The sequence below is a fragment of the Geotrypetes seraphini genome, chromosome 1 (assembly GCF_902459505.1).
Source record: "Geotrypetes seraphini chromosome 1, aGeoSer1.1, whole genome shotgun sequence".
NCBI classification, from domain to species: domain Eukaryota; kingdom Metazoa; phylum Chordata; class Amphibia; order Gymnophiona; family Dermophiidae; genus Geotrypetes; species Geotrypetes seraphini.
This window is the reverse complement of record NC_047084.1, coordinates 385550897-385564790: the sequence shown is the minus strand read 5'-3', so window position 1 is coordinate 385564790 and position 13894 is coordinate 385550897. Positions and strand designations below refer to the sequence as shown.

The window sequence follows — 13894 nt, the reverse complement described above, 5'->3', positions numbered from 1 at the left end:
AGTGAACCAAAAAAGGTTCCCAGGCAGCATGGAATGTCTGTCCTTGCAAAGAGAAAAAGCCTGAAATGTGACAGCACTACATCGTAACAAAGTGAATTAGATAAGAACGCCACAATTGCTCTGAAGGAGTTTAGGATGTAGCCATTGTTGCAAAATACTAAGAAGCGCCATGAGCAGTCCATCTGATAAATTGTATAAGGCCCCTTTTCCCAGGATGAGGTCTAGGCAAAATTCCAAATAGCATGGAGACAGAAGGCGCCACAGAGGTCATATATTGAAGACAAATTGCAAACCTTTCTTCCAAAATAATATACTTTTGCTACATGTCCAAAACATGTGGTCCAGGGATGCCTCCGGGCAACCACACTTTGGACAGGCAGCTGTAACAACAATTTGAAAGTGGAAAGCTTTGAATCGTGATTTTAATTTGGTGATTGCCTGAGAAAGCATATCCTCCATGAGAGTTATGGACAGGTCTCTACGTGGTTCCCAACCCTGTCCTGGAGGACCAGCAGCCAGTAAGGTTTTCAGGATAACCCGACTGTCTGGCAGTTCTCCAGGACAGGATTGGGAACCACTGATGTAGACCACTTGTTAGTTATTTGAGCAAGATCCACCATGGAAGAGAGTTCTTTCAGCTGCATGTGATGATATATCTGCAGGATATGACCCTGAAAACCAAAGGTAAACACTGACAACAAAAGCTCATGCACTTCAGTTGTCATAAACATCCTAGAAGAGAAAGAATATAATGAATGTCTCAATTGCAAATAAGCAAAATTGAGGCCAGATGAAATCCCCTCTTTAGTGTTTCAGAAGATTTCAGCATATTGTCCTCATTTAACATGTGAAATAAGTAGATGTTGCCTTGCTTAGATCAGCGAGAAAAAGTGGCCCCTTCATTGCCAAGCATGGACTGTCCATTGCCCTTGATTGACAAAAAGGGGTACAGTTTGCAGAAATGCCATGGAAGTGACAAACTTATCTCCACACTCATCTCTGGGGTCATAAAAGGATATAGGTGGGACCTCGTCTGGTTTCCATCAATCTTATAGATAGATAGGTGCTAAAATGTTCAGCATGCATCAGGCTAGTTCTATAGTAGTACTGTTAAAATCTTGAGTTCCCCAAACCAGTCATTGATGTGTTGCTTATTACAACCCACTAACAAATATCTCAAATTCACCCTCCCTTATTCAAGGAAAGGCAAACCTGTTTTAAGAAGAGACAAGCCCTCCTTTTCTTTCCAAAGATAAGATTGCTGTAGCCTCTTCAGTCTCCATTTATCAGCCAAGCATCTGAAAGGGGTAAAGCCTTTGCGGCACAATCATGAAAAAGTATAAATGAATGTGACCCATCAATGATAGGGGGTAAGACTTTCACACACTTAATTTATCAGAGGTCATCTACAGCAGCAAATAAATATTCAGTACATACGGCTTTGTCAAGTCTGCAGGTAGCACTACATCCAGATAACATATAGAACCATTAGCCCACTGTAGAGTAAATTACCCCTTCCAACCTGATTTCACCATAGGTCCCAAGGGTGAAGCCATTGATTTCTGCAGATTTAAGGCCAATCCCGCTAAGAAGCTATATTTCTCAATCAGCTCAATAGCATGTCATATCATTTGCATATAGTAAAAATTTCACTTCCTGAATGCCAATAGAAATACCACAAATTGGGGGCGCTGTGTAGCAGAGCATGTGAGAGGATGTGTTTGGGTGAGCACCCATGGGATCTACTTACATTTATCATCTGTACATTCAGTTTTCTCTTTAATATTAGCTGATTCTTACCTTTAATCGACCTCTGCTGGCAATGTCTAAAATGCAGCATATCAAAACGGTGTTTGCGGCGGTTCAGTCTGTAAAAAGACGATCCGCTGTCAGCTCAGAAAATGTGCGTCACCAAACAACCTTCCAGCATGACACTGGAATCGACTATGAAGGAGGAATTTTGCCAATATTAAAGAAATAATACCGACCAATCACCTTTCGATTAAGGAACTACTGGCAGGTATAGATTCACAAACTGAATAACCTCAACTGCTATTCCAGAAATTTGAGGTGTTGGACTCTCGGATGCAGGCCCTTGAGGCAAAGCAGGCTGTCCTGGACTATCACACTAAATTGATTTCTTGGCTCCAGTCGGAGGTCGAAGACCTCACTTATCGCAGCAGACAAAATAATATTAGAATACTTGGCATCTCAGAGACAGCTGAAGTGTTGGATCCATTTGGATTTTGTGTGAAATTTCTTCCAGAACTTCTGAACCTCCATTTTGATCCACCGATGGAAATCAAAAAGGCCCATCGTGTCCCATCATGTAGGTCACCTATATCTAAGTATCTTAGGCCCGTGCTTCTTAAATTATTACACTATCCACAAGTTTTGGTGATCCTGAATGCAGTTAAAGCCAAAGCACCGCTGAAATGAAGGGATAATACCATTCTTATTCTGCATGATTTTGCAAAATTTACTGCCTTTAAATGGAAACAATTCTTTGCAATTTGGCCTGAATTGAAAAAGCTCAATGTATGTTATGGGCTTTTTTACCCAGCTCGGATGTGTATCATGCTGAATAATATCACTAAGAATTTTGATTCGACTGACCTGAAACAGTATGGATATGGAGTTCTAGCCTTCTTCTAACACTTGACTGATTTCAACTCAGAACGTTTGAAGATTTTTTGTCAGATATGTCTGATTGTTCTTTGTTTTTTTTTTCTGTTTGTTTCTTTTCCTTTTGTATTTTATTTTTCCTGATTGCTTGCTAGTGATGGCAGGTGGGTTGTAAGACATTTGTCATTGGTAGCCCCGTTGGGGGGGGGGGGTTACTCTGAACTAGAGGTCTGCATGGGAACCGGGATCGCGGGAATCCTGCGGGTCCCGCGGGGCATCAAGCGGGTTCCCCCCTGGCCCACGGGACTCCCACGGGGACGCCCCCTGACCCACGGGACTCCCACGGGGACACCCCCTGGCCCACGGGACTCCCACGGGGATGAAAACAGGCCTACCTAAATTCTGGCGATGCAGGCATGCAGCTTACAAGTCCGGCGTCTCAGCGGAAACAGCCATGCTGAGCAGTGAGCTCAGCACGTACACAGCTGAAAGCCTTGCTTGCTGATTGGTCCGGCGGATGTCGGCCGCCGTGGCTGCTGGCCGCCCGAAGCTCTCTCTCTCCCTCCCTCTCGGCTGTACTGCGGTCTGTGAGATCACACGCTGACTTGCAGCTCCTATCGCCAGGGAGGAGGGGAGTAGACACTGTGAGGCCTGAGCCAACAACCGACGGACACTATTGGCCTTACCCTCCCCTCCTCACCCTATTGCCCCTATCGCTGGGTTTCTTATCACATGCGCCTACCTTTACTTATTTAGCTTTGTCCATTTCATCTCTTACCACTACCACCACCCTTGCTAGAGCCGCAGCAGTCTGTTTTTGCACGCCAGTTTCCTTATCATATGCTTTCATCTAATTTATTAAGCCTTTCTGGTTTGCTCTGGGGGGGAAGACAGAAGGGGCCCTGGAGAGACAGGAAGAGGGAAAGAGGGCTGCTTTGGGGGGAGGGGTGTGCGAAGGGGAGACAGAAGGGGCCATGGAGAGATAGGGAGAGGGAAAGGGGGCTGCTTTGGGGGGAGGTGTGCTGGGGACAGACAGCTTTGCTCTGGGGGGAAGACAGAAGAGGGTCATGGAGAGACAGTTAGGGAGAGGGAAAGGGGACTGCTTTGGGGGGGAGGTCTGCTTTGGGGGGGCAGACAGCTTTGCTCGGGGGGGGGGGAGAGACAGAAGGATACAGACAGCGGCCAAGGAGAGAGAGATAAAGAAACACAGACACATCTATTCTAGCACCCGTTAATCTCTCTCTCTCTCCCCCCCGAGTCGGAGCCAATCTAGATGGCTGAAGCTTGGCTGGAAGAGGACGAGGAGGAGCTGCGAGAGCTCCGCAGAGGCAGGAGGTGATGGATTCAGGGGAGGGAGTGGGAGAAGGGAGAAATACTGGACTCAAGTGAGGAAAGGAGAGAGAGACAGATGGATGAGAAGGACAGAGGAGCTACTAGGGGGACCAGGAGAGATAGTAGGGGGATAGAGGGGGCCAGGAAAGGGAAAGATGGCAAAAGGGGTGAAACAGGGCCAGAGAGATGGTAGAGGGTGTGAAAGGGGGAAAGGGAGAGATGGAAATGGTAGGACCACTGCTGCTTTGGGGCACTGAGGGAGGAAAGGTTGGTACGTCAGGACTGCTGCTGCCGCCTCGGGTAAGTAAAGACCCTGTCAGGTGATAAATGCAATGGAGGATCTATGAGGGCCAAAAGGGTACAAAGGAAATGGTGAAAGGTGAGGTGGTGGGACTGGGATCAGTGGGAGGCAGGGTACGGGCATGATAGAGCCAGGGCATGGGTGGGGTCAGAGTCAGGATCAGGGTATAGTTGAGGCTATTCTAGCACCCGTTACTATAACGAATGTAACGGGCTAAAACACTAGTTCTTCGTAATAAAGCAGTAGGATCAACCATATCAGCCTATTGGCACCAAACACCCTCTTCACAACTGTGAAATCCACATTGAGACTGCCCAAAGGGCCAATTACTTTGTTTTGGTTTTTGCTCCAAAGAAACATGGATTCATCTCCTGTGGCTAAAGGAACAATGATCAGGTATGATAACATAATGTTTCTTTTCTTGTCGTCGGCAGCAGATGAATTCAGATGAGTGGGATGTAGCAAAGCAGTTGTGGGTAGGGTGGGATAGAGACAGTATATAGAAATAAGGGATACTAAGAGCCATGATTGACCATTCCCAAAGAAGGATGGGCCTAGGGATATTTGCTGTTTGCCAGAACCACACAAAGAGCAAAATCTAGTACATGCAATGCAGTGGAGTTGCTTCACTACAGATCAATGATGAATAGTGTAATCTTGGGTGCTAAAGCCCTTAGAATTGAAAGAAAGTGCTGTCTCGAAGCTTCGAAGCGGAGCAGAGCCAAAACCTTTGCAGATATCAGGGGAAAAGTGTACACATCTCCCTAGATAAGGAGCTGCTCCATGGAGGTGTATTTGACAACCAAGAGGGATATCCTGCACAGAAGTTGGCCCAGAACATAACTGCCAATCTTACCATGGGTTATCTGACCTTGGCAATGGAGCTGTGTACAACTATTTGAAACAGTGTCATGGATGACAGCCCAAATCAAAGCTGTGTGTGATACCCTGAGATGGAGCCTGGTCAGATAGTCAACTAAAGGTTTATCTACCTTTAGTGAGAAAGTTGCACCAAGTATGACACTTGGCAGGCGCCCAGAGCAGCGTTCTGCATTGAAGATGGAAATGTGCTAAGCAGGCATCAAGAGTAAGCATGCTACTTCCAAAGATGGACACGCAAAGCTGGCATCCAAAGAGACATCTTCTACAAAAAAGAAAATCTAATGTTTTTTTTAATTATATTAAAGAGTATAAATATTCAATGATAGTGCTCAGTGAAAGCCATTTAGAACTTCAAGGCATGAAGAGCACGCGACTCTACCAGTTCTGGCTTAAATCCATCATAGCACTCCTCCCTTCATACCACTGTAACTTTTAAAGATTTCAAAAAGCTAAAGCTGAAGCTGTAAATATATATAAGTAGAGAAGTACTTATCTCAGCTGGTGTGCTTTGTTGTTAAGAAGCCCCAGCTTCTGCTTCAAGTCCAATCAAGTGCTCAGTGTTTCCCAACCATTCAAAAATCCCCACACGAAAAAAACAAAAAGTACAAGAAAAAGTCACAATCCATCCAATCCATAAGATAAAAGTCCATATAATATTCTGTTAATCCTTCAACTTCCTCGACACAGTATGTGTAGTCCAATTCTTCTGTAACACAAAACGTGTTTCCCCTCTTTGGCTTTTTCAAGAGGAAGATTAACTCAGCACTCTGAAAGAAGCAGCATTATATCAGTAAACAATCAAAACTCACACATTTCTTATAAATACCTAAAAAATCTCTCAAGATTCACTTCTTACGAACTGTAAACAGCCACACATTGGATACGAGTCCTTCTCAAGATTTCATAGCAGCTCCCCTCGCTAGCAAACATTCACAATTCAGTATAGACACGCCCAAACTGTTCTCTTTAATCACATGATCTTTGAAATTTCTCAATCTGATTGGACAGCCTGAACTTAGCAGCCCAATTGGCCACTCTACTGCTTTATCCAAGCCTTTGGGGGTTACTGTGTCCCAGGAAAAAAAATAAACCTCTGCTCACAATTGATCAGCTGCCAGGAGACATTACCACCATGAGTATTGTGAAATTGTTTTAAAACCACAAACTTCAAATCAGCCTCTTGATGACGTTTTGCAAGCCAGTGTTCAACCAAAGGAGCGTCTTCTTTCCTGTTACGTAAACAACTAAGGTGCTCAGCAATTCTCAGCTTGATGACCCGGCGAGTTTGTCCAATATACATTAAATTGCATGGGCATGTGAGAGCATACACCACTTGCATGGACGTGCAATCTCTATGACCATATAACTCATAATAACGATTGCTGTGAGGTATGGGCACTTTAAACATAAGAACATAAGCCGTGCCTCTGCTGGGTCAGACCTGAGATCCATCATGCCCAGCAGTCCGCTCACGCGGTGGCCCATCAGGTCCAGGACCTGTATGCTAGCCCTTTATCTATAACCTTCTATCCCCTTTTCCTTCAGAAAATTGTCCAATCCCTTCTTGAAATCCAATACCGTCCGCTCACACAGCAGCCCATCAGGTCTAGGACCTCTATACTAGCCCTCTATCTATTCCATTCTATCCCCTTTTCCTTCAGAAAATCATCTAATCCCTTCTTGAACTCCAATACCGTACCCTGTCCTATCACTCCCTCTGGAAGCACGTTCCAGGTGTCCACCACCCGTTGGGTGAAGAAGAACTTCCTAGCATTGGTTCTGAATCTGTCTCCTTTTAATTTTTCGGAATGCCCTCTCGTTCTTGTAGTTGTTGAAAGTTTGAAGAATCTGTCCCTCTCCACTTTCTCTATGCCCTTCGTGATCTTATAAGTCCCTATCACATCCCCTCTAAGTCTCCACTTCTCCAGCGAAAAAAGCCCCAGTTTCTCTAATCTTTCAGCGTATGAAAGGTTTTCCATACCTTTTATCAAACGCGTCGCTCTCTTCTGAACCCTCTCGAGTATCGCTATATCCTTCTTTAGGCATGCTTGCAATATACACATTTACCACACTAGTGATGCCCCCAGTTAACCTCAGTCAGAGGACCTACCGATCCGGGCCGCTTTATTAGTTCCTCCAAATTCTGCCCTCGTTTATAAGCAAAACGAGGCAGATCAGTAAATACTGAATGATATCTCAAAATATTCCAATGCCTTTGAATTACGGTGCGTAACTGCAGAGTCTCAGAAAAATATGGGAGGACACATAAGAAACGCCTTCACCGGATCAGACCAAGGTCCATCTAGTCCGGCGATCCGCACACGCGGAGGCCCATTTAGGTGCTCCTTGTTGGAGACCCAGATTTCCCGTATCCCTCAATATGATTTGCAAGAAGGTGTGCATCCAACTTGCGTTTGAAACCCAGAACAGTAGTCTCTGCCACCACATGTTAGACTACCTTGCTTGCCTCGTTTAGGTTTATAGTCTAACCACTCACGATGTACATTAGAAGCACGCTTATAAGCTGTTTTTAAACATTTGACTGGATATCCCCTGTTTTGAAATCTAATTATCATTTATATATTTATAATTCCCATGAATATTGAGTGTGTTGATCCAAAGAGACATGCCACCTCTGAAGATGGAGATGTGCCAAGTGGATAAGAGGATCTGCACTCTACAGCCAATGACTGAGAGTGTCAGACAAGTAGCCAAACCTGGTTTGTACTTCCAGAGATAGAGCAGTGTCAAAATACTGATAGCAGATGTCAGTCCAGTAGATGAAGCCATGCTCTGCATCGAGAAATGGAGCAGTGCAACTGGAGTCTCATTCTATATCCGTAGATGGTGCAGTGCTTAAACCAGGAAACCAGGAGCTGATGTCAAGCTGTGCTGCACATCAGCACACATGCAGGCAGCGCTGCGCTCCCATCCGTCGATGGAGTCGTGGCACATAAGGAGCCGGAGAAGCCTAGACTTATCTGACAGAAATAAAAAAAAATGGAGGAGTAGTTCTGGCACCAGACCACTGAGGTCAGTAGCTGAAAGATGGGAATCACGGATCCAGCCCATGTGTGACTGGTGCAGGACCGGCAAAGAGGCCCTGAGACTGCCTCCTTGGGCCCCCACCACAGGAATACCAGCTCTCAAGGGCATGACAGTTAAAGGAAGAACCAGAAAGGTTTCACTGTCCAGAAGCAAACTACCAAAGGATTAGCGGGAACCACTATGGGAAGAATCAATAAAAGGTAGGCAGAAGCACCAACACGCTATACTCATTCGCGCGCCCACCCAGGAAGCATAATCCCCTAGCTCAATTGAGTTAGCATAGCCAAAACAGGAGCTTAGCTGCACCTGAAGCTGGACCAACCCACCGCTTACAAGCAAGGCAGAGCAGCTGAAGAAACCATGAGAAGGAGACATTACACCCATTTATCTGTGGAGACAGAGGATACTGAATTACCAGTGAACATACCATCCTTTATAGCAGTGTTTCTCAACACGCGATACGCATACCCTGGTACCATAACAATTGAGTGCAGGACAAAAGCGCTCTGACAATTACGTGCAAGACATATGTGTGCTGCCAGTCCTGCCGCTTTAAAGCCTTACCATTAGTGCTGTGAGGGGGGTATGGGTGGAATCCCCCAGTACATGTACAAGTCCTTGTGCTCCTGTGGGGGGTGGGATGACGACCCCCCCAAGTACACTGAAAACTTCCATTTTCCTTTCAATATTCGGTGGTTGGCAGTTTTCCCCTCCACAGGAGCATGGGGACTTGTTCATGTAATGGGGTTTCCCTCTTCCCCCCCCCCCCTGCCCCCCACAGCTCTAATGGTAAGGCTTTAAAATGGCATCTTGTGTGTTAATTGTCGGCATGCCAAAGTCCGACACACGTCTAATGGGTCACTGTACCTTTGGGGATATGCGATCTGCTTGTTGGGGGTACATTTTGCCATGGACATTGCCTGCCTGTCTGCCTAAGCCGTTGGGAATCACTCCTTTCTGCCAGCCCCCTTCAGTCAAAGCCTATCAAACCCAGCCCCCACTCTTCTCAGCTGGATCTAATCTCTCCCCAGTTTCCCCATCTACCAGCTCCCCACCACTGTATTTTAAAACTTTGGGCAGTCAGTGGCACAACGAAGCCAGCCTCCTGCTATCTGCCTGCCTGCCCCGGAAGTGTTCTTTATGCAGCCTAAGCAGAGCACTGCAGATAAAACACTTCCAAGGCAGCCACTGGAAATCACTCCTTTTTGCCAGCCCCCTTCAGTCAAAGCCTACCCAACCCTAGCCCCCACTCCTATCAGCTGGATCTAATCTCTCCCCAGTTCCCGATTCCCCCACGTACCAGCTCCCTGCCTCTGTATTTTAAAATGTTCGGGCAGGAGTCGCAACAAAGCCAGCCTCCTGTCTGCCTCGCCGTTCTGCCTATACAGAATGCTGCAGTTGGTGGGAGGCTGGCTTTGTTGTGCATCCGGCTGCCTAAAGATTTTAAAATACAGAGGCGCTGGTAGGTGGGGGAATTGGGAACTGTGGAGAGGTCGGATCCAGCCGGGGGGCTGGAATTGGGAATAAGGGAAGGACAGATGCTGCCAGTGGGTGAGGGAACAGGAAAAGAAAATTGTTGGAAATAAGTGTGGAGTGAGAGGGAAAGACATGTGGAAAGGAAGAAAGAGGTAGATTGGGCATAGAAGGCGAGAGGTACAGATCCATGAGGGAGAGAAGGTGAGAGGGTGAAATGTTGGGTATGGTGGTGGAGAGGGAACAGAGGGACAAATTGAAGAGGATGCAAGGTGGAAGAATATTGAACATAGTGATGGAGGGAGAGATAAGGCATGGTGCTGGAGAAGGCGAATAGAAGAAGTGGGCATGGTGAAAAATGCTGCACATGCTCCAGGAGATGAGACAGAGAAATGTTGGATGTGGCAGTGGAGGGGGTGGGAGAGATGCCTGGATATCTCAAAACAAGATGGACAGTGAGAGAGAAAGGGAACTATTTTGCCAATAGGGGTGGAGGAGAAAGGAAGAAAAGTTGGACTCATGGAGGGACAGAGAGAGATGTTGGTTGGGGAAGGGAATGAGGTTCAGAGGAGATGAAGTGTGCAGGAGGCAGAAAGAAAGAAATATTTGATGCACAGTCAGAAGGAAGTGTAACCATAGACTCATGAAATAACTAGACAACAAAGGTAGGAAAAATGATTTTATTTTCAATTTAGTGATCCAAATTTTGTCTGTTTTGAGAATTTATATCTGCTGTCTATATTTTGCACTATATTTGTTACTGAGGTAACATTTCATATTTTAAAGTCATCTGCCTTGACCTCTTTGGAAAAAACAAATAAATATAAATGATAATTAAAATTTTCTCTGCATACTGTGTGCTTTTTGTTTTTTTATTTATTTTATGGTTACCATTATGTATTAATAAGATATTGTGTGTGTGTATGAAAAATGGATGGAAGAAATTGCATTACAATTAATACTATTATTATGGGGGTGATGTCTGGGGCGGAGGTTGGGTGGGGATACTCAGTTGATATTTGTTAGACTTGAAGGTACTTGGCTTGAAGAAGTTGAGAGAAACTGCTATATAGGACTGAGCTTACCCTTTCTATCTCCATCTGCTGGTAGATGGACACAACCCACTTGTCTGGATTCATCTGCTGCTGGACAAGGAATTTGTTTTACATAGTGTACATTTTGCTTCTTCTGTTTGTTGTATATTATTTTTCTTTGTAATGTTGACTTGGGGGCTTCTTTAAAAAAAAAATAATAATAATAATTAAAAAGCATCAGCCAGTCAAACGTTGTCTGTAGTTTTAGTGAAATACTCTTTTTTTCTGCAAAACCTCAACAGTATATTCAAAAGAATAAGAAAATATGATAGAATTTTATATTTATCCCATAGTATAGAAAATAAATATATTATTGGAGCTGCAGGTAATTCTTTTGCACATAAAAGAAAATTAATGAAAATACTGCTCTCAATAAGAGCCTAAAATAGTCCATTTATATAGTAAGAGGTAAGTACGTACTTTTACATTTCTATCCCCCTCCCCCTTTTACAAAAGCGTGGAAGAGGTTTTTAGATCCGGTCAACATGTTGAATGCTCTGTGCTGCTCCAGTGCTTTTAGGAACTGCATAACCATGGGAGCAGCGCAGAAAATTCAGTGCTTCGGCTGGTGCTAAAAACCTTTTCTGTGCTTTTATAAAAATAAAAAAAAGGGGGGGGCATGGTTATATTTTCTTCCCTGGTTTTGATGGTTGATTTGTACAAATTTGTGTTTGGTTTAGAAGGAGAATATTCAATGTGCATGCCTTACAGTATGTGTCTAATGCAAATCTTAATTGTTATATATTTGCAGGCAGCTGGACAACCCTATGAACAATATGCCAAGATGATCTTCATTGAGTTAAATGATGCATGGTCAGAGTTTGAAAACCAGGGCTCAAAATCCCTTTTTTAAATTGTGATGTCTCTACAATATTCATTCAAAAAGCATTCGCAAAATAAGATATTGTTTTGTTAGCTTGTTGAAATTGTGTTCCTAAGAATTGGAAACAGTTGATGTACAACTGGATCGCTCTATTGTACCTACTGTGAAACTGCCATCCTGAAAATTATATAAATATAAAATATCAAAAGTGGTACAGTGACATTCAAAATGCAGACTTTATGAAGTTCAAAATTATAGCTTCATAGAAAAGCTTTCTGCAGAATTTCAGATATTTTGAAACAGTTGTTTGCTAGTTTTTTAACATGATGTCAGAGTATTAAGCCACATTTTCCAAACTACTGATATATTGTGTGAAACTCAAAATGAGAAACACTTTAGTCATTTATATTGTATCTCAGTCAATTGTCAATGCTTTTGTAATTTTACTGTGACTTATAGATTTTGTTAAATGCTTTATTTATAGTATGATATGATCATTGGACTTAAGCATAGCTATCTTATTTTAAAAGCTGTTTAAAGTGTAATGTCTGTGTAATCAACCTGTAAATAGGTGAGAAATGTTCTCATGAAATCTGCTTGGTTTGTCATAGTGAATTGGTGTTTACTCACTCAAAAGCTTCTCTGTAAAATATATGTATTCCTTTAATGTATCATGAAGACATGGAACAGTTATGCTTCAGAAGAGTATGTGCTGTATTTTTTTTCCCAATTGATGATAGATTAGTAAGCAAAATTTGTTTGGTTTATTTCTGTAACACTTCTCCCCCCCCCCCCTCTTTACAAAGCCATTTTAGGCTTTTTTATCGCCAGTCATGGTAGTATTAGCTCCGATATTCATGAGTATTGGAGCTAATACCGCTGCGGCCATGATAAATAAGCCTAATACAGCTTCATACAAGTGGGGGGAGGGAGTTAGTGAATTACTTTTTTTGTATATCTATAAATGTATAATTACTTTCTAAAAGATGATAATGCGAACACTGAATGGGCACTCCTTTGATCACCTACCTTTTTGTGTAAATTTTTTTTTCTCAGATATTGCTTTTTTAGTTGTTAGAGGAAATATAGGCTCTCTTTTGCAATAGACTTATCTAATACACACTTTGTGAGGTGATAGTATTAAGGGATTAGCTCATACAGTATTATTTACAGCTGACTTGTCCAAGCTTAATCTTTGAGAACTGTAAACAGGACATATTTTTTAGGATTTTCAGGATATTCCAATGACTATGTACAAGAAAAATTTGTATGTCCATTACTTCCATTGTATGCAAATCTTTCTCATGTATTTAATTAGGAATATGGAAATCAGACCTATTTGCAGTTCTGGAGGACTAAACTTAAACAAGCATGGTTTACAGGGACACATGTTACTGTATCAACTACTATACACGTTGCATAAGTAGCAAAAACAACAAACAATAATTGTTTTTCTTAGTTTATATTTTGTTTGTAGTTGATCTTCTGTAGTTAGGCATCTTCCTTTATATGGACCTTATAAAACAGTGCATTCTACAGAGTATATTTGTTAGGGTTGTTTTCCTTCTTTTCATTAAGAATTGTCCTATTCCATCTTCATGCATTAAATAGTATATAATATCAGGATTGTTCTGGCTTCCTGAAGGAATTCCTAATACATTTTGAAATTTAGCACAAAATTTTGGACAGTGCAACTAACAAATATCTACTGATATTGCCAACCAGATATCAATCTTTCAATTTATAAACTAGGAGGAAAAAATCCCCCCAAACCTTCAGAAACTAATAGCTATCAGATTTTAAGACTCAGCAATTTTCTTCATCAGTAGTCCTAAAAGAAAACTTCCATGAATAATTTAGATGTGTTCTGTACTTACAAATATATAAAAAAAAGTGCAAACTTATCTTTAAGCATTACTATCAAAAGAAAAAAACAGCAGAGGCCAGTATTGAGCCAAAATGCTACAGGGGTTACATCTCTCTAATTGCTAAATAAAAAACAAAATATAGGGATCCTTTTACTAAGCTGCGATAAGCATTTTTAACGCACACAGAATTGCCGTGCACGCTAAACCCGCACTACATGGCTAGAACTAACACCAGTTCAATGCTGGCGTTAGAGTCTAGCGTGCGCTAAAACTGCTATTGCAGCTTAGTAAAAGGAGCCCATACTCTGGCTACAGAATTCACTTATTACAGAGTCCAATAACTTGCTCATAATTTCCATCTTGAGAGGTACTGACAACATTCTATATTATGTACGCAGTAGCAACGTGAGTTGGATTGTGAAGATGTTTTGTATGAGATCATGTTCCA

General features: G+C 42.8%; 1 protein-coding gene across 5 annotated transcripts in view; it reads left to right on the top strand.

Moving 5' to 3' along the window:
• The window catches only part of GAK (cyclin G associated kinase), a 652499-nt gene extending 639298 nt beyond the window's left edge, over positions 1-13201 (top strand). For all 5 annotated transcript variants that reach the window (XM_033916764.1, XM_033916747.1, XM_033916757.1 and 2 more), the window contains one exon: positions 11507-13201. In XM_033916764.1, the coding sequence (XP_033772655.1) occupies positions 11507-11608 (102 nt within the window). In that variant the 3' untranslated portion in view covers positions 11609-13201. The remainder of the gene's footprint in view (positions 1-11506) is intronic.
• The last annotated feature ends 693 nt before the right edge of the window (positions 13202-13894 follow it).